The sequence below is a fragment of the Electrona antarctica genome (assembly GCF_951216825.1).
Source record: "Electrona antarctica genome assembly, chromosome: 24".
In the NCBI taxonomy this organism is placed as follows: Eukaryota; Metazoa; Chordata; class Actinopteri; order Myctophiformes; family Myctophidae; genus Electrona; species Electrona antarctica.
In genome coordinates, this window is record NC_136803.1 from 23,305,833 (window position 1) to 23,332,301 (window position 26,469).

At 43.3% G+C, this 26,469-nt stretch overlaps 1 protein-coding gene across 5 annotated transcripts in view; it reads left to right on the forward strand.

The window, feature by feature from the left end:
* The window catches only part of LOC306917094 (cobalamin trafficking protein CblD-like), a 35,312-nt gene that overhangs the window by 5,447 nt on the left and 3,396 nt on the right, over window positions 1–26,469 (forward strand). The window contains exons 1-7 of one of the 5 annotated variants that reach the window (XM_079495217.1): window positions 15,980–16,144; window positions 17,420–17,467; window positions 18,723–18,867; window positions 20,126–20,349; window positions 21,646–21,751; window positions 24,315–24,430; window positions 26,367–26,453. In XM_079495217.1, the coding sequence (XP_079351343.1) occupies window positions 17,456–17,467; window positions 18,723–18,867; window positions 20,126–20,349; window positions 21,646–21,751; window positions 24,315–24,430; window positions 26,367–26,453 (690 nt within the window). In that variant the 5' untranslated portion in view covers window positions 15,980–16,144; window positions 17,420–17,455. Of the gene's footprint in view, window positions 1–15,979; window positions 16,255–17,419; window positions 17,468–18,722; window positions 18,868–20,125; window positions 20,350–21,645; window positions 21,752–24,314; window positions 24,431–26,366; window positions 26,454–26,469 lie in introns of those variants that run through there. The other 4 variants (XM_079495221.1, XM_079495218.1, XM_079495220.1 and 1 more) reach the window with 4 other exon arrangements.

Consider the following 26,469-nt stretch of genomic DNA (forward strand, 5'->3'; position numbering starts at 1 on the left):
CTGTATCTTTGAGGGGGGCATGTGTTGATGTGTGTACACAATATGACAGCTTATGTAGGCTCGGGGATCGTTTGGTTTTGCCTGAAGGCTGTCGTGCGATGATGACGCAGGGTTGTGGAGCGTCAGCTACACTACTACTCTTACACAAAAAGTGCTGGCATGAAAAGGAAACGTGTGTGACTTTGTATGGTGAGGCCATTGGTGTTCCTGAAACATGCAAAGCATGGAACATACTGTAATAGTTTTTGTTCATCGATACTGAACATATTGTCCTATGTTGAACCATCTCTCTGTGGCCCATTTTCCACCGGTTGGTTCCCGATGGGAACCGGTTCAGTTCTTTTTGGTTCTTAGTCCATGAGCCAGAGCTCCAAAATTGGAACGTTAATTATGAATTGAGTGGACAAATCCATACCTAATATTAGATTGTTATCACCATGACACCTCCCCAATTGATTACTTACACGAAGACAATGATTTATTGTATTACAAATTTTACATTTTTAAATATGCAAATGAGGCATTATGTAGGAAAATATGCAAAATAATAGAAAAGATGAAAAAGCTACTACTGTGGAAGGGTTATCATGTATTAATTTACTTGTATTGATCCTATAAACAATTTAAAATACCAATTTTGGAGCTCTGGCTCATGGACTAAGAACCAAAAAGAACTGAACCGGTGGAAAGGGGGTCTGTGTGTTCTGTGCCCTTCAGTTTCCTTCCAGAACGCAGCACACTGGCAGACAGCAGTCCGTCGCCACTTCAGCCGAGAGGCTCCGTAATGCGCTGTCTAAATCTATTTACATCCCTCATCTGGCCTCACCCCGTGCGCTGTGGCCCCAATCTGACAGGGGCCATGCTTCATGGAGAAGGGGAGGGGAGGGCGTTACGAAAAACAGGAGGAAAGATGGAGGAGGACCATGCAATGCCATTGTCATAGCCAGTTTGTATTCCAGAATGAATCATGTTTTTCAATACGGTACACATGGGACATTTGCTGAACACTACATGAGGTTGTTTTCCGAAACCAGCGTGCTTTTCTCAAGCTACACACAATACCAATATTGTGGTTGAACGACAACCAGCTCCACTGGAGCGTTTGGTGGAGCTTAAAGTGTCTCACACGGACACCTCAATGATGCTGGTACGTGTCATCACTGGTGGAGGCAGGGGACACAAACAGAACTATAGTAAGGCACTGGGGTAAGGTAACTGTGACAGCTTTTCAAATAACATAGCTACTTTGGCCCCGTAATTCTTACATTTGAAGCATTTACGCTCTTATGCAGACATGCAGAGAAACTTGGTTGAGCACCATGAACCCACTCAGGTACGTGGTTGAGAAATTAGAGTGCTAAGACAAGTATGCCCTACAAAGTAACTACAAGATAACATGTAGAGATCAAACCTAGCATGTGTCTAAATTTCAAAGTACTGTTAACTGGTAAACACATACCTAACGCTAACATGTAACATCTGGCTAAAATGGCAATCACAAAGAAATAAGAGACGTGTTTCTTCTTGCTGCCTTTTTGATCTCTCAAAGTCAGAAACCCCCTCGTCACCTTGATCACAATCATTTCCCATTACAGAGGTAAATTCCAGTAAATTGAAAAATAATTAAATTCATATATACTGTATTCCAATAGTAATATGTGGTTGTCACAACATTCCAAGGCATACCTGTATAGAGGGTATGCGCATGCTTAAAGTGAATGGCACATCGAATGGCAAATCGAGTGGCAAAGCAACATGCAAAGTGAGTATAACATTTTTTAACGTTGTTTAATGCAATCAGATAGGACTTTTCTGTTTGGATGTATGGGCTGTCAATGCCAGAAAGTCGTTTTTTGCCACTCAGTAGGCATTCCTGCATAACTTCCGGGTTTGGTGATGATGTCACGCGCATACCCTCTATTGTCTCACGGCACACCAGTGTGCCGTGAGACAATAGAGGGTATGTGGAGCTGGTTGCCTCTGTACATCATTTGGGAACCACTGACTTTTGTTTTTTTCAAACCCTTTGTGTCTGGTTTAGGCCTGGCCCTGGTTCTCTGCTTTTAGTGTTGATGTATTCCACCTTGTTGCCCTCCCGGGGCGTTATCGATGGTAAGACTGAGGGGGGGTTACATGCTGCACTAGCTGTGGCTGTGGGGGATACTAAAGCTAGTATTGACAGGCAGATAGACCACGGGAAGGTGGCCAAAATTGATTGGCCCAACAGCCGATTTTTGACCCCAAAGTGCCCTGGGCAGATCAATGATCTTAATCCAGTGGGAGAAGTGGATCGAATGAGAGAAGTACATGGACCCAATGAGAGAAGTGGCAGCTAAGGATTCATGATTATTTAACCACATGAACGCTATAGCGTGCCTATTCTGGGGGCGAACATTCAGCAAAAATAGCTGATCTACAAGCTCATAACGTGTAGGTCGGCTATATTCGTCGAACAGGGTATTGGCTTTAATGGTCCATTGATCCAATTTCAATGCAATACTTCTATTGGAAATCTGTGGTGGGAACTCATGATTGCAGTAGCTTCCAGGATGGCCTACAAAGAGACCTCATCCCAGAGAGGATTTGACCCCCACATTCTGGGGTCACAGGCATGCAGCCTATATAGGCAAATGATTCTCATAACACATTCTGACATGTTGTGAGCTTGCAGATTGGCTATTGTTGCAGTTCGTCAAACAACAAAGTGTACGGCAGGGGTGGTAGTGGCTTAGGGGTAGAGTGGCCCCTTGGGAACCAGTTTCGATCCCGGGATCCACCAGAGTTAGTGTTGAATCCCTAAGATTCCCTTTGAATGTGTGTGTGAATGGGTGGATGTAATTCACAATCATCATAAAGCGCCTTGGATATAGTCCCTATATAAATGCACAATTTACCTATACAGTACCAGACCAGTTCCCAGCTGTAGAGCACCGAGTCAGTAATGATGGAAGTTAGAGATCCATGCCCCACCCGGCTATGCAATACCCTTTGTACCCGACCCGTGTCAGAGTACCCATTCCACCCATCTGTCCCTTTTATGCCCATATATGGCGATTTCTGTATCTGTCTCTTTGTGTTCCTTTATTACTTTATATATGGAGTTCTGTGTCAGGCATGACCAAATATGGAGTGTTGTGATGTCAGAACAGGCCAGCTCCATATATGGACCCTGGGCAGGGGCCCTGTCCCTGGCCTTTTGTGGCGGCTCTGGACAACCGTGGGTCCGACAGACTTGACACCGGGCACTGCGCTCCCTGTGGGGGTGTGGAACACGTGTGTCGAATTTGAAGTCATGGGGCGAACAGTTCTTAACCCATTTTGGGCGGGATTATGTTATATAGCTAAAGCATTATGTTATGCTTTAGCTATTGAAAAATAGCAGATCTACAAGCTCATAGCGCGCCACCGAGTGGCGCGCTACGAGCTTGTAGGTCTGCTATTTTTGAAAAATCGACTGACATAGAAACATAGCTTTTTCAGAAAACTGTCAGGATGTAGAAGACATTTTTAGAATCTGATCTCAGGTCAAAATGGGTTAAGTTATGTGCATTACAGCCGTACACACGTACTGTACATACAGTGACACATGGTGCATTTATAGATAGATAGATAGATAGATAGATAGATAGATAGATAGATAGATAGGGCCATGCAGTGTGTTATCAGCACTTTAGCTGTGAATTATTACTGATGCATTAGATATTTCTGAACTACTCGATTCAAGGTAAACAAATTCCACTGGGACTGACATCCAAGTTGGACGCTCAATGTCTCCTTTGAATGTTGTTTATGAGGTCAAATGTATTCAGGGTGAGTGCTGTTCAGCATACCGTAGATTATTTGGACAGTTTGACGTCTTTGGTCAATCAATAATGCAGCCTTTACAACACACGCACGCACAAGCGCACGCACGCACGCACACACGCACACACACTTTTAAATCTGACAACCTTTCCGACATAGTGATATAGAGATGCTATAGAGACTCTACTTGAAAACACATTTACCACATTTAGACTGGCGTCCTTATTTTGGACATGTCATTATAGGTGAAAAGGCATTACAATCTGGCCAACGGCCATGTGTTTGTGTTTTGAACCGTCTTGTCATTCTCATGTCTTATTATATGTTTTGTTTTGTATTGTATTTTTATAATTCACAATACAATATAGAACACTAAACGCTTCATGTGATCTCATGTATTTTTCTTGCAAGTCATAACTGAATTGTGGAGCACCTTGCAGGGTCATCAAGTTGACAATCGACTCGACTGTAAAATCATACGGCAGCATCTACAGTATGCTTGATCTCTTGATTTCGTTTATTTATTGCACAATTTCTTTATTTACAAAAAAAGCATTCATCTTTTTTATCATGATACGTCAGAATAGAAACACTTGGATGGAAAAGCATAGCAAAAATAATGATGTCCCTTCAGCAACTGGTCCAATAATAGTCCAATAGTAGTGCCTGTGCCACCATGATGTAAGCCTATACCGCTGTGTGTGGGGAATTTACCACAGAGACCAGGTTGGCTGACGGTAACAGGATCGGATCAGGGATAGCCTCCAAATAAGGTCAGCGCTCGACACATCATTTGCCCCTGTCTCATCGGGGGAGGTCTGCCCTCGCACCTTGTCTGGCTCGCTATACGGAACCCCTCCGTGCTGCACACACATGGCATATTATACCCGGGAATCCCTGCAAAGACCGAGCAACGCGTGACGCGTTCACGGGTCGGCGCTCGCCACTATATCTGTACACAGTCAAATCCGGAGGGTCCATTTTTACACGGTTAAACCACCACGGTTAACATTACTTACGGGGGTCCCCAGGGCTCTCTACTGGGTCTGCTAGTATTTACCTCTACAACAAATCTCTGACGAAAATAGCTACATACAGTAAACTAACAACGAGTCGCAAGCTTGTTGTTTTCACAGAATGTTCGCTCATACTAGGGAGGCGAAGGGTTGATGTGGTTAAATGATCCCTACAGGTTTTCCTGTCATAGCTATGCCATTGCTTTGTCATCATATACTGTAGCTAATAGAACATCCCAAATTCCTGACTACAGTTGGGTGTCACGTAAAGCACAAACCACACCAAAGGGTCGGGTTGGGACAAAACAGTTTATAAGGTATATAGACTACACCAGTGGTTCCCAAACTGTGGTGCGTGCACCCCCTGTGGTGCGCGAGCACCTTGTAGGGGGTGCGCGACATGAAAAGGCTAATGGTGGTACTATGGTTTTATTTTAAATTAACATATTGCCAATATATGGCAAGTATATGCAGAATCTAGCCTATGCTGCATATATATGTCATATTCAGGTTTATATATGTGCATATATGTGGATAAATAGGAAATATATGTCTCTATATAGCTTATGCAATTCATATTTCCATGTGGGGGGGTGCGTCAGCTAGGTCGGGAGGTACCTGTAACAGGGGGTGCATGGCCAAAAAGGTTTGGGAACCGCTGGACTACACCAATGCAACTCATTGTAACTCAATGAGTTGCATTGCTGTGGTTCACCTTAAAAACCGTTTTGTCCCAACCTGACCCTTTGGTGTGGTTTGGGCTTAAGAGATTCACACAGCCTGGGATGTGGAAGAGGAGGAGGTGAAAGTGGAAAAATGGAATTACAAACACATTTTGACTTATATATTCAAATGTATTAAAGTAAACCGCCCCTACTAAGTGGTGAATATTCGGTAAAATGTGCAGATCTACAAGCTCATAATAGAGCAATACTAGCATACCCAGATCCCTGGGGGACCCCAGTAAACTAAGTATATAGACTCTGTGTTTGTTTGCATGCATGCTGCTGTGGAAGATGTTGTCCGCTTTTTGAACGCAATAGATTTAGTACATTGACCAGAGAGAGGTTTTTCGTGATTCCGTCCGTGTTCCGTGTGTAATGGTATATGATTGTCCTATATAGGCTTTTGTGTGTAAATAAATGTCTGCCCCCTCAGACAGACAGTATATTACTGTATGTCCATGGGAGTGTATAGAGTGTGTGTGTGCGTGCGTGTGTGTGTGTGTGTGTGTGTGCGTGCGTGTGTGTGCATGTGTATGTGTGCCTGGGTGTGTGTAGTCTCGGAAACCCAGGCGTTTTTGTGTGTGTGACACAGAATCCCTCAGGTTCCCTCTCAGGGCTGGGGGGACTGGGGGATATCCTCCTGTCCAGCTGACCTCACATGCCAGCTTCCGTTGTCTGGGTTCCATGTTTGACAGTGTTAGACATTCATCATTCTGGAGGCTATGCAGCGGCCCTTACACCTGTAATGGTTCTCAACACCCCCGCAGGACACGTGTGTGTGTGTGTGTGTGTGTGTGTGTGTGTGTGTGTGTGTGTGTGTGTGTGTGTGTGTGTGTGTGTGTGTGTGTGTGTGTGTGTGTGTGTGTGTGTGTGTGTGTGTGTGTGTGTGTGTGTGTGTGTGTGTGTGTGTGTGTGTGTGTGTGTGTGTGTGTGTGTGTGTGTGTGTGTGTGTGTGTGTGCGTGCGCGTGCGCGCCTGTCTTTCAAAATGGCACGATGACATTGACAATTCAAGATATTGTCAGGTAAGTCGTCATCACGGAAAAGGGGCATTCAATAGAACTTAAAAATAAATTCTGCCTCTCCTTGCAGGTTTGAAAGGAACCATTTAACAGCCAGCAGCCAGTAATATTTCACCTTGTAGGACTGTATAGTGTATAGTACTGAAGAGCCGACTGCTACATCCTGCCTTCCATCCATTCTTCCTACTCCATCCGTCCTCTTCGTTTACAATTGTTTGAAAGCTACGTGGGGTGTGTGTGCGTGCGTGCGTGCGTGCGTGCGTGCGTGCGTGCGTGCGTGCGTGTTGGTTATGTGCACACACAGGGGGGGGGGGGCTTCTGGTGCAGGATGTGCTGAACTTCAGAGCCAAGGAGGAGACAGCGGACATGATTCATGATTGAACACATCAATGCTCGTCAGAGATCAGCACACGCACTTGTTGAGCCAATACTGGACTTGGTTGACTGCATACATGTAGCAAAATCCCCTCACTCACTCACTCACAGAGAGATTTCTGGACTATAGGCTAGTCTGACAGTATAGCTGTAGCATTGTTTTAATAGCATATAAATGTTTTAAATATTATTGTGGACATTGCCTCTCTAATGTGAAGCCCTAACCACACCAAAGGGTCACCATGCAACTCCTTTGAAAGGAGTTAACGCTAAAACCGTCTCAACCCTTTGGTGTGGTTTGGGCCATTGAATTCCATGCGTTGAATCACTAGGGTCGACATGGGTCAACGTGCAACAAGACATATCACACCGCAGGGACAACGCTAAAACCACCTTGACCCTTTGGTGTGGTTAGGGCTTTAAGGATGACTTCACCAACTTTCAACCTATGTTCATATTATTGGTCCTCCCTAATAATAAACTGTTTCTATTGTTTTTCTCGAATCCGTCTGTGTCATGGCTGTGGACACTTCAGAAACCCACCTATACAATCACTTCATCGCAGGCGCGATTGCTTTTTAAACAAGATTTCAGATGTTGTACTTCAATCCAGGAATCCATGGGAATAGAAAGCCTGCAGTTTCTATTAGCTTGGATTCCTCATCGATGATGTCACTGGTAGGCCGGTTTCTGAACTGTCCACAGCCCTCCTTAACACCCAGGACGAAGTACTTTGTCCTTTCTATTAGTAACGCCCGACGCCCAGGACGAAGTATTGTCCAAAAGACGAAGATTATTGATACGAGAACGGATCGCATGGCTCTATAGCCCAGGCGTGCCTCCTGGGCAATCATCGGTGACGCTCAAGAGTGAGACGTCATCGATAAACTCCCTCCTCTGTTTAGCTGATGAAAACGAAAATCTTAAAACGTTCATAACTCGCGATCTAAATCATCCCGTGGGCTCTGCGGTCCAGTCGCTAGTCTCGATAGATTTATTCTTGTCTCCCGTTGTTGTCGATCGACTCTAGAGTGGTGTGGCTATTGTTAGCTGCTACACACACAGCAACAACTTCCGCCGGTCTGTCCGGAAAAGGGGTCCGTGTTTATAAATCGAATGGGCGCATTAATGTAATGGATTAAATAACCCCGGGCAATTAAAGTGTTAAGATAGATTGGTGAAGTTGTCCTTTAACAAACACAGTTTGGGAAAACCCAGATTTAAAATAGTGTAAAAATTAACAATCAAATAAAAATGTTACAAGCAGAATATTGAAAATGAAAGCTGAAAAAGGCATATGTTTTCTCCCCCCCCCCTCTCATTCTGGCATCGTATTTGACAGATTATTGTGTTTGTTTAATCTCTCCTGTGGGTTGACAAACAGAATCATTATCCAATGACATTAGCCTTTACATTACCTTTGGGCACTGAGCGTGAAACCTCCATTCGCCCCTATCAAATTGTATTAAGAGTTATGGGACCGATGCAACTATACCACAGGAACATCACCCTCCTAGACATGACACACACACACACACACACACACACACGCACGCACGCACGCACGCACGCATGCGCGCACGCACGCTATGATCCTCCATTGTTCTGGAAGGGAAGTGAAATTGTGAATAGTAATACATGTGTTTGTTTGGGGGAGGGGGGGTCTGTGGTGTAGAGGAGCCTCTTTGTGCCTCTTGCATTGATTGATTGATTGATTGATTGATTTGATTGAATAGTTTGAACAGCAACAGAGTACAGTCAAACACTCAGTCCAAAAGGGATAGCACAAAAAAGTCCTTGCGGTATTGTTTCCATTTAGGCCCTATGCAATGAATTCATATATCATCCACCATGGTGTCATTGTAATGGTCTACACTACATGTATGTTGTCAGATTGTTGGCTATTTCTGGCGTACAAATAAATTCGGCTTGGTATGTATGTATAGTACTGCTGGTAGTACTGCCTTGGTATGTATAGTACTACTGCTGGTAGTACTGTCATCCAGATAGATTGTCTTATGTGCATGCCATCATATCTTGATGCGCGTGTCTTTAGTTCACGTATCTCGAGAACCGTCCAAATACAAATCCCCATGTCATAAATATGATCTGAAGAAAGTTCTGGGAGAAGACCCATGAGTTCTGAATAACGTAATTTTGTAGTTAATGCCTGTCCGAACATTGGATGGAGTATGTACCATGCTTTTAGAGAGAATTACTTCTGGCATTTACTGGTTAAACAAATTTCCTCAACAGTGTCAGCCCGCGCGGCTGGCATAGCCGTCTGGGCACCTTGGCTGGTAATCCAGTCTGGCAGTGTGCCGCAGGTTTGACTCGATCCCGGCGGCCTTTACTGTGTGTCACCCCCCCATCTCTCTGCCCATTTCCTGTCAGCCTAGCCTACTGTACACCTATCCCTCTATCAAATAAAAATGTTGAAAGAAAAAAAATATATGAAAAAAAAAAAACATTCCCCTTTGAGCCGACAAATATATTTTGACCATCCACCATCAGCGAATTTGCCTCTTTATGCGGTTGTCAGACAGGGCCAGTATTTAAAGTATTTACTGCAGATCTCAATCTCCTGTGTTTGTGTGGCTGAATAGTTGGATCTAAATCAGTTAAGGACTGACCTCCAACGTGTCCAGTCTCTGTTTGTCCGCCACAGAGCCTGATAGATGGCTTCCCGTCCCACCCGGGTCACACTTTTTAATGGAAACTCTTTCAAACACCAAAAGCACTCAGGAACCTGTACAGCAAAGCAATTTCCCACCCAGTAGTTGACTGTTTACATCCTGTTGCTTCTGCTTTGCCACTGGCTAAATAGAACGGAGAAAAAGACACAGTGATGGACTTTCTAGTTTCCTGCATGTGGATAAAATAAAACAGATTTTCTGTTTCTACTATACATTACTGTCATTATATTAACCACTTAAACCGTATATATACACTTGACTGACCAGTGTTCTGTAATACTCCTTTATCTCTATACCAATCTCTGTAGGCCATACAAGCTCACAAAAGGTTGCAATTTTCCCCATAATGTATAGAGGGTATGCACGTGACATCATCATCAAACCAGGAAGTTATGCGGGAACGCCTACTGAGTGCCAAAAAAAAACTGGGTCCCCACTCCCCAGCCAAACGATTGCTAGTTAGGAACCAAATGGACCATTATTAGTCTGTATAACTCTCAGATTTATGGGGGTCCGTGAATGACTTGAAATTTAAAAAAAAGTTTTAAGAAGCACTGCCCCAAAGGTTAGTAATGCCCCCGAGATATCTGCGTGCTTTGTTTGTTATCTCATACTCCATGCATTTGACAAAATTGACATGACATAACTTCGGAAGTTGTATATTTTTGTGAACACACTTGGGAGAGCAAAACCCTCCTGTGACGAACGGATGCATCTCTGCTGTAATCCAAACAGACAGTGTGTCGTCGTCTTCCTCTCTCGCCTTGGGTTGCTGTAAACTGCATTGATGTGTGCACGCACAAAGACATACAAACACACATGCATGCACACAAATGTGAACACACACACACACACACACACACACACACACACACAAACCTATTTGCAGGCACCTTGCAGCAGAGGGCCTTGTTCAAGGTCGATGGCCGATTGGCCGTGGTTATGCTTATACGCACGCACGCACGCACACACACGCACGCCAGGGGGTCTGGTAGAATAGCATCACAGACCCTGACCCCAGTGACCCATATGGGACAGAGTATATAGGGGTCATCGAGGAGACATTTTAGCCCAACAATGAGGTGATCTCGCAGGAGGTGGAGGTACCTGGGGACTCGGGGAGAAGAGAGACATCATATTCAGCCTCTCTGTCAATTTTTCATCTCTCACCAGGATGGTCAGAAATAGATGTGCAAACATATATTTTTTATTCAAAGTGAGCTCTTTCTATCTAACGGCGAAAGGAGAACGAAGCCCATTTGGGAATATTATCGTTTGAAGCCAAACACCGTTTGAGAACTCTTGGGCAACTCGCATGCCTTTATGACAATATGCAGAGGACAGAACTTCAAAATGAGTCAATGCATCACACTGGGGAATGATGCATATTCAGTAGCAAATAGCTCAGAGGTTGCCGAGTGCACATGAACTGTTGCTATAGCTCACAAACGAGCGTAAAGTAAAATGTCAGCATTTTCACTCTGTCGGCTTTTTAAACGTCTGTGTCTTTAAAGTCTGACGGTGCTGAGGGGCTGCTGGGAATGAAATGTGCTGAACTAAAAGCTCCCATTGGCTTGTGGGTAAGAAAATCACCCAAACTCACACTGACAGCACTTTTTATGAGAGAATAACCCCATGCACTGTAAAAAGAAAAAGAAATAACTAAAAAATAAACCCTAGAAATAAATACATAAACTTAACTAAACAAAAAAACACTAAACTGACTTTGATATTATGGCCTGGTTATTATGTTATTCACTGGACCAATACCTTTCAACATGAATATCAAGACAATTCCTCTTGACGAGAATGGTTCCCTTTACAGTGTTGTGTCTTTCTTTCATCAAAGACCGTAACCGACATGTTTTGTCTCTATCATGCCATCATCTGGGACAAATATACATGTGTTGAGTGTTTTATTTGAACAAATACTAAATAAATGAGTCGGATTGAATAAAAAAATAACAAAATCAATCAACAAAAAAAGATGAGACGACCGCAAAATCGCAAAACAGCAAAGAATCTCGCAGAGGGCTACAATACTGGAAACAAAGCACAATGCTGCATTTGTAACCGACAAAAGCCTATTCTATTTAAAACAAGGAATGGGCCAGCTGAGAAAACAAGGAACGAAACCTTCACAGGCTGACTGGGGGACAGATGGTGACACGTCCTCTTGTCCTCTTGTCCTCTTGTCTTGTCTGAGTCCAAGTAAAGTAGTAGTGCATGGCATGGTATCATGAACGCAAGGTCCAATCAACCCCAAATTTGAATCACACGTTGAGTGGCCTCTAAAAGCACTTTCACTTCTTTCTGCCCGTAGTGGACAGACACCAATACAGGCAGGTACACGTTACCCAGTCAGTGTGTTGAACGCTGCCGTCTCCTCCTCCCTGGCGAGGGACCTCAGTCTGGGTGTGCTCCGATGTTGTTTATTTGGGCGTCTTCATATTATCCTGAGTTCTTGAAGAGATGCATAGCTCTCAGATCATTTGACTTGTTGGTGGACACCTTTTTTCCGCTTCTCAATATACCGTACCATAACACCATACAGAGGCACTTTGTTCTCAGCAGAGCTCATTGACACACTATCAGATTGTCTTTCTGAGACTGAATAAAGAGCCAAGCAGACTATTGCAATCACGTGAGCTATCAAAACAGCTCAAGTGATCTCATAGCTCCGCCTTCCCTTTTAAAAGCTCTTTGCTATCTAGAGGTCCCCACCTCTATATAGCTTGCTCAGTTTCAGCGTCACTCTGGGTAGCGGTGTGACTCTGCCTTTGCTCTGTGAATCTGCACTTTGGCACACAGTAAGTGAAAACATACACTAGACTCTGACTCACGGCTGGAATCTCGACCTTTATCGAACAAATCACACAGGCTAAAAAAACACTCTTATCAAAACTTGACTATTGTAACTCCCTCAGTACTGGCCTACCGGCCTGTGCACTTAAGCCTCTCCAACTGATCCAAAATGCCGCAGCTCGCCTGGTCTTCAACCAGACAAAATTCTCACACGTCTCCCCCCTTCTCCGCTCCCTCCATTGGCTCCCGGTCGCTGCCCGCACAGAATACAAACCTCTGATGCTGGTATTCAAAGCAACCAATAGTTAAGCCAATGGCTCACCCATATCTTGCAAATATGATCGAACCCTACAAACCCAGCTCCCGCGCAGCCAACGCAGGGAAGCTGGAAGTACCTTCACTAAAAACACACGTCCCAAACTCTTCTCCCTTCTGGCTCCAAAACTTTGGAATGCACTTCCCATTACAATCAGAACTGCAGCCTCACTCCCTATCGTCCGCCATAGTCTGAAAACCCACCTTTTCAGACTCCATCATGGCCCGTAGCACTTGCCCTAGCCTAGCCCCTTAGATAGCATTTTATACAGACTTATAGCATGTTACGTAGACAGCACTAGAATTGCTTGGAGGATGTATAGTTTATACATATAGTTTCATTATATAGATATATTCCACTGTTATGTTCTTAGTTTACGCATGTTTCATGATAACTACTTTTTATGTATATGATGTATTGTCATGCTTTTTGTTCTTGCTTAATGTAAGTCGCTCTGGATTAAGAGCGTCTGCTAAATGCCTAAATTGTAAATTGCAACTGTAAATTGCTATTGAAAAGTGCTGATTCCAACACCTTGACAGCACAGACAGCAATAAAAGGAGACCGTGGCTGACTCATTGCTTCGTCTGGGTCCTGGGAGGCTCAAGGCCACCTCTCCACTCGGGAAAAGCTCTCTGCTGTCGTTTGTGGCCCTTGGCCAAACAAATCAATGTCACTGCCCAGAGAAAACCTTTCAGCTATGTGCCGTTTGTTATGAATAAATACACAGTTATGGAATATTTGCCCATCGATCATGCCGTTTGAGCTGAACCCTGAAGTCTCACTCGCCGCATGCTATAGGTGTTTATATTGTGCCATCTCAAACACTCTTGGTGACGTTTATTGTCTTGTTGGGGGGGGGGCTCTGCAAATAATGGTTGCGTAGACAGCTTAGACAGCAAGAACTCAAGAACTGAGTGGTGCTTTCAAATAGTTTATGCGTGCATGTGTGTGTGTGTGTGCGTGTGTCATGTGTGTGCCCGCCCCAGTGGGGCTCCATCCAGAGTGCCTGCAGTGATACTGGTGTACTCTACAGTGGCAGCTAGTGCTGCTGCTGTTACTGGTCCCACTGGGAGATTCACTGACATCCACTCCACATACTACACACACACACACACACACACACACACACACACACACACACACGGTGCCGTATTGCAGCTGTTCACATTAAGTCAGCGATCGAACCACGTTGTTCCTCCAGCAGAGAAACCCAGGGAAGTTAAATTAGCTCTCCCTCCTCCATCACATCCACTCAGCTCAACCTTGACGTCTGTCAGACAGTCACAGTCAGCCATCGTACACCTGTGATGGAGTTGCGTTTTAGGCATGGCTGGATGTTAGCTGTCTTTGTGTGACTTCCAACAGCTAAATGACACGTCGTATTATTGTCAGATCAACCCCTCTCCGTGCAGTTCCTTTGATTTATACTTTGTCATACTGATAATACAAGCTTTAAAGGTCTGCTATTTCTGGCGTGCAACACCATCTTACGATGGAGGAATAATGACGCATTATTATTTATTCACCACAGGGGGGTTTTTCTTTTTTATTTATTTGGTTTGCCTGCACTCCTTCTTTCAGCACCCTTATCCTTCGTCCTTCCTGCACTGGGTGATTCTTCCCAGTTAAAGGAGAATCCCATACATGGGCGACTGTGGCTCAGGAGGTAGAGCAGGTCGTCCAATGATCCATGGGTCGGCGGTTCGAATCCCGGCTCCTCCTGTCTACATGTCGAAGTGTCCTTGGGCAAGACACTGAACCCCAAATTGCTCCCGATGTGCTGGTTGGTGCCTTGCATGGCTTCCGCCACAATCGGTGTATGAATGGGTGAATGTAATGCACAATCTATGTAAAGCGCCTTGGATAAAGGCGCTATATAAATGCACCATTTACCATTTATACTAGAAGGCTTTCTTACCTTTATTTGTAGTTGTTACGTCCCCACCAAAGAGGTCCAGGTGTTATTTTGTGCAAAACTCCATTATTGGCTATTTCCACTACCAAGCCCTCAATGGGGGTTGGGTTTTTGTGCTAATTTGCTTATTTCCATCGAAATAAGTAGTAAAGTGTGCCGCTTGGGATACTATTTACATTATGAAGAGAGGATATATACCAAAAAAAAGATTTTTGAGCGATGGAAATAAGCGAATTACACCCCATAGCCCCATTCAATTCAATGCAATTCATTGAGGGCTTATGGTAGGGGAAATAGCCAATAATGCGCTGTTGCACAAAATAACACCTGGACCTCTTTGGTGGGGACGTAACGACTACAAATAAAGGTAAGAAAGCCTTCTAGTATGGAATTCTCCTTTAAAGTCCCTGTCTTTTACACCGTGTTCCAGTGTTTCCACATCTGGGGGGTTGATCGAAGGCCCTATACCCATTACCCAAAGGGAGTCCACACGTAATGTCTGGAACCCTGTTTAGTGAAATGGAGAAGGGCTTGGATATAAATTAGGATAGTAGTTCAAGTAGCCTATAGTAGCTGAACATATCCGCCCCAATCCAAGTCCATTAGCAGTGTACCATACTCCACCTAAGGAGGTGTTACACTTGCAGTTGCAGTGGTTCCCAAACTGTGGTGCGTGGGCTCCTTCTAGAGGCGCGCGACATGAAAAGGCTATGGTGTATGGTGGTGCTATGGTTTTATTTTAAATATTTTAACATTATGCCAATATATGGCAAGTATATGCAGAATATAGCCTGATATATATATGCCATATTCAGGTTACAATATGTGCATATATGTGGATAAATAGGAAATGTATGTCTATATATTTAGCTTTGTGGGGGGTGTGTCAGCTATAGGTCAGGAGGTAATGGGTGCATGCAGGCCAAAAAGGTTTGGGAACCGCTGTGTTACAGGAATAGGTGGGTGGGTCAAGTAGTAATTCAAAACAGTTCGCAATCACAATGCAGTATATGGAACACGATCAAATAATTTGCCCATTAAATCATGCATTTGCTCAACTACCCTTTCATTTATTAATTGCAAGGAGTAGACTTGCCTCAACCTTTCATAGCATAGCTGTGCTGCCACCTCGTGGTGACATATATTAATTACAGCATTATTTTGTCAAAACAGTACCTACACCTACCATAGCGCAGTACAGTATAGTCAGTACACTACACACTACCGATTGCAGTGGTCCTCGTTCATTTAAGGGTTGAATGCGTTATTTAACAAGTATACTCTAATTTGAAGCTCACTAGCACAACAGGTTGTTGGTAACAGTAGTGAAGTCATTTTAATACGGTTGGACGGTTCAAAGACTACGTGCAAAAAGGAACGTGGTCGAGTTAATTTTGTCCCTCGCAGCTTGCCGTGAGTGTTTTGCTTACTACAGCTGTGAAAGAAGAAGTACAGCGAACTGATCTCTGGTAAGGACATTATGTTCCTTTCACTATAATCCACAATCAAACAGAGTAATACTAGACTTTTTAATAACGCCTACAAACGGAAGATCCAGCTCCGCGTTGTCGGTAACTTCGTAAGTAAGAAATGTTAGTTGATTATATCTGAGAGGAGGAAGTGTCAAAACAAACAAGCTCAGCCAGGGATCAGCTGATGATCACAGCCAGCTAGCTAACTAAAACTAGCAGCATAATGCTATTCTCTGTCCACTTTACGTCGGATTAGACATTAAGATCACACTTTAAAAGACAAATGCGCCAAACTGCTGAAGCTTTTAAGATGACCTCTAACTGTTCCCCCCCACCTAGTTATGTTATGTAATATTGGAGTGTGATTGCATCACGTTGCTTGTTGTGTTTTAAAGCTTAAAATAACTATAGCTTATCTATTGCTGTATAATAATAATAATAATGTACTTTTGTTATAATTAATAAACATTCCTTACACCCACAAAACTTCTGCAGGGTAAAAACAACAACCGGGATCATTGTTATGGTTATGTAAACATTACAATAATAGCACCCTCAATAATACAGTACAATAAAGTAAAGGCAATAAAACATACAGCAATGATAAGCATAATACAGTACTGTTGCTGTGGTAACGTTTAGATCAAAGGCATGCTAGCTAGACTAGTTTAAGGTGTGTTGGGCTATATCACTTAAAAAAACCTCCTCAGGTACTTTTAACATACCGTATTGTATCTTTAGATCAGACACGCCCCCTCCTACTGTAAATACGTCCACTGAACTTCCAACGGAATGTTAAAACGTTACAAACGTTTTAAAACACGTGCCTGGTGATTGATTACTGATATTGTCCTTTTTGTTTGTTTTTTCTTAATGAAAAAAGAAAAGGGAAGAGTAATCGTATTATTGTAATTTACTGTAGTAAGAGTACTGTAGAACCAGCAGGGACATGCTTTTTACATTGTTAAAATGTTCAATGTAAATGTTCCATATGCTGTACATTTACAGTATATGAGAGATTGGGAATGTATCTATTGAACCAAGAAACGTACAAACTTAGGAACAATCCAAAAGTTATCGTCTATAAAGATGTTTTCTTTTGTCTGTTCTGTCTTGTAAAGTGACTGAGTACCAAGATAAGTGCTATATACATTTGATGTGTTGTTGTTGTTATTATTATTATATAAAACAGTTAAAGGAAGAGAAGCCGGCCTACATCTGAGACATCTCCTCTGGAAACCTGTTCTAATGCTGTCTGTTGATGTTCTTCAGTCCCACAGATACGGGTTCGTGGGGAAAGGCCTGAAGATGGCGAGTAGTGTAAGTGACTTAACTGTTGACCTAACACTAACAGTAGCAAGGATCTTTGGCATTTCAATTGGCACGAGAGAAAACTGTGTGCCATATCATGACATAGATTCTACGTAAAGTCGAGTAGAAACCTCATATCGTTTCACCAAGTGTCAATTATCTAATGTAATCCTGGGCGCTACACTTCCTCTGCCAACCTGGGGGGGGGGGGGGGGGGGGGGGCAGGCAGCTGTTGTAGATTAAATAATCTTCCAAAGATGAAGGAATGACGAAGTTCTTCAGGGTGAAGTATTGAGACTTTATTAAGAAGATTCAACAGAGTAACAACATACAGAGAGTGAGGAACAGGCCTCCTCGCCTGTCCCAGCAGCCCCTCCGGGCGCAAGCCTCCTCAACCCCATTCTCAGACAGTCCTTATAGTCTTGTCTTAACAGAGATTCCAATACTAACTGTCCATATACGGATCTGCGCTAAACATAAGGGCGACACACAAATAAGTATACTTTTGCTGACAGCGTGGAGGAGTCAAGTCAGCTGTTTGATTGACAGCTGCATGAATTAGACTGAGCACATTGGTGAGCAAAGAGACTTAAAGGGCCATTCCACTCATTTTCAACATTTTACCATGTCATTAACATACCTTAGAGCTTTTGTGTGGAAATAATAAAAAAGTCCCCCCATTATGTGTTTCCTAGTATGAAAAGTATGAAAAGAATCAGTCATCAAGATGTGTTTCACCATGTTAATGATTTTTTTCAGACCTCCAGTTCTAAAAGTTCTGGAAGGAAGATAAATACACAATCACTGTAGTTGGCATTCTAAAATTCCCATTACACAGCGGACTGACCTCATGCTTCCTAGAAACCTCATATCTCCACATTTCAACTTTTAATGGCTTTTTTTTTGTCGTCTCCCCGCGCACAATCGTAGCACTAAAGGTTTTCAAAGAGATATACCTGCCAGACGAGTGGGATACAAAGGCTGAAAGGCATGCATTTACATTCCAATGGGTGATTGAGGGTCGCGCTCTACCGCAACGGCCAATCAGCTGTCCATTTTAATAGTTCTCAGGTCTTGTTTTTGTCTTTTTTTTCTCATTGTATGGATTTTGGCCAGGCCAGAAATGGATTTGGACAGGCGGACGCCTGCCCTCGCCTTATTGTAGACACGCCTCTGATAGACACTAAGATAATTTGCCTCGTACTGAGCATTTTGCGGTTCCACCATCATGTTGTCAGTCTTTGGCGTGTTGTGTTTGGTGCAGGTGTTGTGTGGTCGCGCCAGGCTGCTTTTGCCTCAGTTGACCGCTGGCCTCCAGGCTCTTGCTGCTCTACGGGTCGGGCGGACCAGAACCTTCTCGTCTGCCACCTCAGATGAGCCTTATGTCGCCGTCTCACATACAGACTCAGGTTGGTGCAACAGTTACTTGGAACTACTTTGTTTAATCCATTTAAGCCTGACGTCAAAATAAATAAAAAAAGTCTTCTGAAAGAATATATATTCAAAGATTTGTGCCACATTTTCATGATTTTTCAAAAATAGCAGACCTACAAGCTCGTAGCGCGCCACTCGGTGGCGCGCTATGAGCTTGTAGATCTGCTATTTTTCAATAGCTAAAGTATAACATAATGCTTAGTTAAAACACCAAAACGGGTTCCCGTCCAGAATGGGTTAATCCATTATAAACATAAATGATTTTAAATCGATTGAGGAACATAAATGGTCCGTGAAGTCCCAAGTGCCTGTTATCTCTCCTATATGGTATCACATCAATACAGCATGGAATTGTGGACAACATCTTGTTCAACGACAATCAAATATTCTAAGACGAGTTTAGGATCTGAGAGGCTAAAAGTCATCAAATGGTGGTCTGTATTTATTAACAGTTTGCAGAATGGGTACATTTTAAATGAAAGCACAACTCGATACACAAAACTGTTACTGTGGACGACACACTGGAAAAGCATTACACTTGTTTACAACAGGGTCCACCATTTTCAATTCATTCATCAGAACATCATCATCACCTTTTATTTATTCTCGGAAATACAGTTGAGGGCAAGCCCTCATTTTCAATGTAGCCGAGGTTACAATTCACAAATTCAGTCAAAACAACACAACATTATAGATTGTCGCAGTCCTGCCCCCTCGAGAGACCCGGAAAAGAAATCCCCGTTAATTTTCCTCATAGACTTTTCAGAAAGTATTTATTTAAAGACGTTTACGCCGCGGACAAGACATGACAACTCTTGTCATGACAAATCATTTTCGGGCTGAACAAATAATTAGAAAGAAGAAAAAAACGGCAGGTTACAACACTTTTTTTGTTGTTTTTCTTCTTTGTAATTATTTGTTTGGTCCAAAATATTGTGTTTGTTGTCATGATTTGTCACGACAAGAGTTGGCTTTGTACGACGCTTATAAGGTCTTTAAATAAATACGTTTTGAAATGTCTATGGGAAAAATGCATTGGGAACTATTTCCTGGGCCTGGCGTCGTCATGAAAGGGGGCGGGACTGCGACGCTCTATAAATCAGGATACAATTACAAAGGAACTTAAATGCAGAACAACCAGTAAAATAAATCAATTGAAGCAGGAGCAATCACGGTGAACATGGTTGACAGGGGTTGAAAGCCACCGTTCTAAAGCGTTTCCGGGTTCCTCAGCAGGGCCCAGAACCGTGTGGCCCGATGAGAACATGGGCCCATTCGGACCTCAGGACCAGCGCTTCCAGTTGCCGGGCAACGCGGGCTTCGACTGTCACCTGGAGGGGACGGCGGACCAGATAAAGAAGGCTCCGGTGCACAGAACGGTCCCCGACATACTGACGTCCCCGAGCAGCTCCGAGAGACACGAGTTTGTACTGGCCCAGTTCATCAGTGAGTTCCAGGTAACGGAACGTTTTGCCATTATGTATTCATTTGTGTTTCTGTAATCAATGTTGTCCAAAAATTAAACACCCTTTTTCAAGGTTAATTTCCAACACAGTTCTTATGGCATATTAGTCTCTTACGGCCAAGCTACACCAGGCTTTTCTCGCGCGTTTACCCTAAACGCGCGCGTGCTTTTTTAAAAATAGGACTGGACCTAAATTCAACGTGTTTAGGGTAAACGCACACGTTTTGTGCGCGAAAAGCCTGGTGTAGCCCGGCCGTTAACCCATTCAGGCCTGACGTCGAAATTAAAAAAAAAAAGTTTTCTAAATCATGACAATTTTCGGAAAGATTTGAGGCACATTTTAACGATTTTTCAAAAATAGCAGACCTACAAGTTCATAGCGCGCCACTCGGTGGCGCGCTATGAGCTTGTAGATCTGCTATTTTTCAATAGCTAAATTATAACATAATGTTTAAAACACCAAAAGGGGTTCCCGCCCAGAATGGGTTAATGGTTAATGTGGTTAAACGCTAACGTGACATGGATGCGTTCCAGGTCTCAATGGATTAACCCATTTAGGACCACCACAATGTATTCAAAGATTTGCGCCACATTTTCGCGGTTTTTCGAAAATAGCAGATCTACAAGCTCGTAGCGTGGCACTCGGTGCCGCGCTACGAGCTTGTAGATCTTTTAAACCTAGATTCCCGTCCTGAATGGGTTAAGCCCTGTTTTCTACAAAACTATGCAAACTATGCTTTTAGATTGCTTATTTTCATTATTTCTGAACAATCCCCCAATTAATGGTTAACACATTGAGAGCCCACGCAAAACTGCCCAAAATCACTTTCACCTAGAAAATCCATTCACATTTTTTATAATTCAGCTGACTGTGGAGACACATGCTGGAACTTTTTACTTTGAAATGTTTTATAGTTTCTGAGTTATTTAATTTAAACGCCAAATGCATTCTCAATGGCGAAAACACAAACTTTGGCACCACGTGTTAAAAAAAAGGAAAAAAAAGTGTTTTGATTTTTCAGATTTTTTTTTAATAAAATAAAAAATAAAATAAATAAACAAAATAAATATATATATATTTTTTTTTTCAAAGACGTCCACAGACGTCTTGGGCTATGCACGTGCGGTAATACCCAAGACGTCCACAGACGTTTTGGGCACAAAATGTGTTCATGTGTGAATTTGTCTTACAAAACATTTGTAGGTAACTAGTAATTATTGTTAAGAACCTAACCCTGAAGAATTGTAGATATGTATATTTAGGGACACACGTATCTTTGTTTTTCAGGGCAAGGAAGGTCCAACATACACAAGAGTGTGCAGAGCTGAGCAATACTTTAATCCAATGGATGCTGACTGCTCAATAAAGTCCTGTCCTGAACTGCTAAGGAAAGGTATGTCTAGTTTCTTCATGTGTTAGTTTTTGAGGAGGCCATCTCTCTTTCTTTGTCACTCTTCACCAGTGGTGTCATGCTCGTAGAACGCAGTACCACGCCGTGGTACCAGTGCATTTTTTGACGTGCACGCACAGGGACGGAACGGAACGGTGCACGTGCGTGTACGCTAGAACACCCCCCCCTAGATTCAAGAGAAGTCACCACCAAGACGCACCAAGTACCCAGTGGTCTAGGTTTACTGGCGCCCACCTCCCCCTATTTTCACACCGTGTCAAGTACCGTGCCGAGTACCGTACCGTACCGTACCGTGCCGAATTCAAATGGCTGCAACTTTGCATAACAACAGCTTTAACTGTTTATACCTGAGCGGTGACTGTGAGCGCACGTACCCGGTGAGCATGTACACTTATAGCAGTGTGGACTGCTATGGCTTCAGTAGCCTAGGCTACTGCTGCTGTGAGGTGAGGTGTTCTCCTCCATCAAAGGACAGTTACAGATTCATTCGTCCAAAGCAAACTTTTTAGTTTCGCTAGTGTGCAGTAAAGATGTTTGTCTGACCATTTTAAGTCTACTTTTGTGTTTTGTTTGTGTCTACACTATTTAACAATAGGCCTATGCTATGCAGCTGTTCTGTGTGCATGCCACGATGCGATACGCACATGCACGCGTGTGCATGCACGTGACGTTCCGTGGTACCAGTAAAAAAATCACCATGACACCACTGCTCTTCACATTCATACAGATACATTCACACACCTGGGAGCTGCTCAGTGCACTGTTGCCAATATACTAAATATCCACTAGAGGGAGGCAATGGTATTGTGAAAAGTAGCTGTGCTTCCCACAGCAGAGCTCAAGCTCCTGTCTTATATTGGGACACTACATTTCAGTCATTTTAGGGTTAGGTTTAAAAGATAACTAATTCTGTCAATGAATGCATCTATCCATCTTCATGTTTACAATACTAACCAATTGCGCGCGCCCCTCTATCTCCATCTGTCTCTATTATTTACACTTACAATTTAGGCATTTAGCAGATGTTCTTTCTTATCCATGAACCCTGACATGAACCCTACCCTAGTCCCCAAACTACAGGGTTAATAGTAGTCCAGTAATAATGTAATTTGACCTCTAACTAATTGCAAAAACTCAACTGATTTTGCATCTTCAATATATCCTGAATAACAGAAAAAAAGTTGCCTGGAATTGTCTGAGGGGAAAGTGTTGATAATGGCCTGTACAGTATGGCCACCATTGACATCCTATTATAAGGCAATATTTTCTAAATTTCCTTATGCTTTAAGTAGTGCAGTTTTGCATAAAAACACTCATTGGGCTAAATTTGGCCATAGCAACTTGCCAAAATGTGATGCTGACATCATCACATTTTGGCAAGTTGCTATGGCCAAATTTAGCCCAATGAGTGTTTTTATGCAAAACTAATGCTTGGAATGGATGCAGCATCATGAAAACCCCCTAGTTTGATATGTCACATGGTTCTCATGCAAAGAGAACAATGTAGTGCTCCAAAGAAACTAGGATACCAGGCAAACAGTAAACCCATCATATCTGACACACTCTGTCTGTCTCTCCCTCGGTCTGTCTCCCTCGGTCTGTCTGTCTCCCTCTGTCTGTCTCCCTCGGTCTGTCTGTCTCCCTCTGTCTGTCTCTCCCTCTGTCTGTCTCCCTCGGTCTGTCTGTCTCTCCCTCTGTCTGTCTCCCTCGGTCTGTCTGTCTCCCTCGGTCTGTCTGTCTCCCTCTGTCTGTCTCTCCCTCTATCTCCCTCTCCCTCTATCTGTCTCTCCCTCTGTCTGTCTCTCTCTCTGTCTGTCTCCCTCTGTCTGTCTGTCTCCCTCGGTCTGTCTCTCCCTATGTCTGTCTCTCCCTATGTCTGTCTCTCCCTATGTCTGTCTCTCCCTCTGTCTGTCTCTCCCTCTGTCTGTCTCCCTCTGTCTGTCTCCCTCTGTCTGTCTGTCTCCCTCGGTCTGTCTGTCTGTCTCCCTCTGTCTGTCTCTCTCCCTCTGTCTGTCTCTCCCTCTGTCTGTCTCTCCCTCTGTCTGTCTCCCTCTGTCTGTCTGTCTCCCTCTGTCTGTCTGTCTCCCTCTGTCTGTCTGTCTCCCTCTGTCTGTCTCTCTGTCTGTCTCCCTCTGTCTGTCTCTCTCCCTCTGTCTGTCTCTCCCTCTGTCTGTCTCTCCCTCTGTCTGTCTCTCCCTCTGTCTGTCTGTTTGTCTCCCTCTGTCTGTCTCTCCCTATGTATGTCTCTCCCTCTGTCTGTCTCTCCCTCTCTGTCTCTCCCTATGTATGTCTCTCCCTCTGTCTGTCTCCCTCTGTCTGTCTCTCCCTCTGTCTGTCTCTCCCTCTGTCTGTCTCTCCCTCTGTCTGTCTCCCTCTGTCTGTCTGTCTCCCTCTGTCTGTCTCTCCCTCTGTCTGTCTCCCTCTGTCTGTCTCCCTCTGTCTGTCTCTGTCTCCCTCTGTCTGTCTGTCTCTGTCTGTCTCTCTGTCTGTCTCTCCCTCTGCCTGTCTCCCTCTGTCTGTCTCCCTCTCTCCCCCCTCTCGACAGATCTTGAAGTGTTCTTTCCGACGGCGCCTGCCAGTGCCATCACAGTTGTCACGGTAACGCAGAAAGGCAGCAGATGTGAAGAAGTGGAGCCTAACACGGAGCAGCAGCTTCATAGAGTGAGTCTGAGCTCACCACGTCCATGTCACCAAAAGTTCTCTGTGTGCAACGTGACATCGCACCACTTAACCCTGATTCAGGACGGGAACCCCTCTTGGTGTTATGCATTATGTTATACTTTAGCTATTGGAAAATAGCAGATCTATAAGCTCATAGCGGCACAGTGCCGCGCTACGAGCTTGTAGATCTGCTATTTTTTGAAAAATCATGAAAATGTGGCGCAAATCTAGTATATATTCGAGTATATATTCTTTCAGAGCGAACGTTTTTAAGTCAAATCTTTGCTTCTGGGGGGTGTCCCTGGAACTACATATTTTCAGTTAATTCCGGGGCTCCTTGACATGGAAAAAGTTGAGAATAACTGATATAGAAGCATAGATTTTTCAGAAATCTGGATTTCGAAGCCTTTAAAAAAAAAAAAATGGGCCTCAGGTCTAAATGGGTTATCACAGTGTCCATTATGGGCAGTGGTGGTAGTAGTATTCAGAAGTACAAATTACAAAGTAAATTTTCTGTGTTATACAGTATCAGTCCATTGCTGCATTGACATTTTAAACCTTTCCAAAAGTATGTTTAACCCATTTAGGCCTGACGTCGAAATAAATAAAAAGTCTTCTGAAAGAATATATATTCAAAGATTTCTGTCACATTTTTCAAAAATAGCAGACCTACAAGCTCGTAGCGCCCCACTCGGTGGCGCGCTATGAGCTTGTAGATCTGCTATTTTTCAATAGCTAAATGCTTAGTTAAAACACCAAAACGGGTTCCTGTCCAGAATGGGTTAAATAAATACACACATTTTAAAATATAGTGAAAATAGAACATTACAACACAACTCACACAACACGCAACACTATGAGTTTGTAGGTCGGCTATGTTCGCTATATATTTGTAACAGGGTTATAACTAAGTGGTTCATTCATAATATATTTGGGTCCCAACAGTCCCTCCCTGGGAAGTGGAAGTCACAAGCTTTCAAAAGATTAACCAAAAAGGTGCAGTACTCAAGTAAATGTACTTAGTTACTGTTCGCTACTGATTATGGGCACAGTGTCCGTTTGTGGCAGCTCGATACGTTTTCTACTCTACTCCTTTAAACTCCACACTATGAGTCTGATACACAGTCAGGACACCCATAAACCCATGAAGAAAGACATTTCTGTTTGGAGAATCATTCCGTTTTGTCGTGAATTACTTTTCAATAGACTGTTTAAACTAGGACTAGTAGCATGCCAAAGTTTGCTATTGACCTTGAGAATGCATACTTAATGTATTTAAGTTAAATACGGGGGGACATATTTTGACAGCAGAAACTGCCTGTCATAACTTCTCCCCCTCCCTATTCCAAGGTACAGGTACATTATATATTTAAACTATTTTCAGCAATGGTACACTTATTTTTTCAGTGGGTAGATCTTGTTGAGCTGGTCATTTTGAAAGTAGATCTCACGTCATAAATGTGTGGGCACCCCTGGTTTAAAGCAATGGCAAATATCTTTGTTAAAGGGGAAAACCACCCATTTTCAATTAATATACCTTAGAGCTGTTGTGTGGAAATAATAAAAAAGTCCCCCCATTCTGTGTTTCCCAGAACTGTAATTATGGAAAAAAAAAAATTCAGACCTCTAGTTCTAGGAAACAGAATGGGGAGGACTTTTTATTATTTCCACACAACAGCTCTAAGGTATATTAATGACATAGTAAAATGTTGAAAATGAGTGGAATGCCCCTTTAAGCACGTTTTTCCCTGGAAATCTATGGCTATTTTCACCATGCATCACCGTTGTTCTATGACGAAGCACAGGATTGGGCTTTAGTGGTTAATGTTTAAATTATTTGAATACATCATTTTTTAGATCATAAAGCATGAAAAGAAAATTGTACAAGCAGCTTCAGTTCCAGACAGTGTACCAATGTTCTTTCCTCTTACCCTAGTTTGTGAGCGGTGCCAAGGAGATGTGCTTCGCTCTGTGGACGGCAGGCTACTGGGCAGACTTCATCGACCCCGCCACAGGAGTAGCTGTAAGTTTCAGTTCTT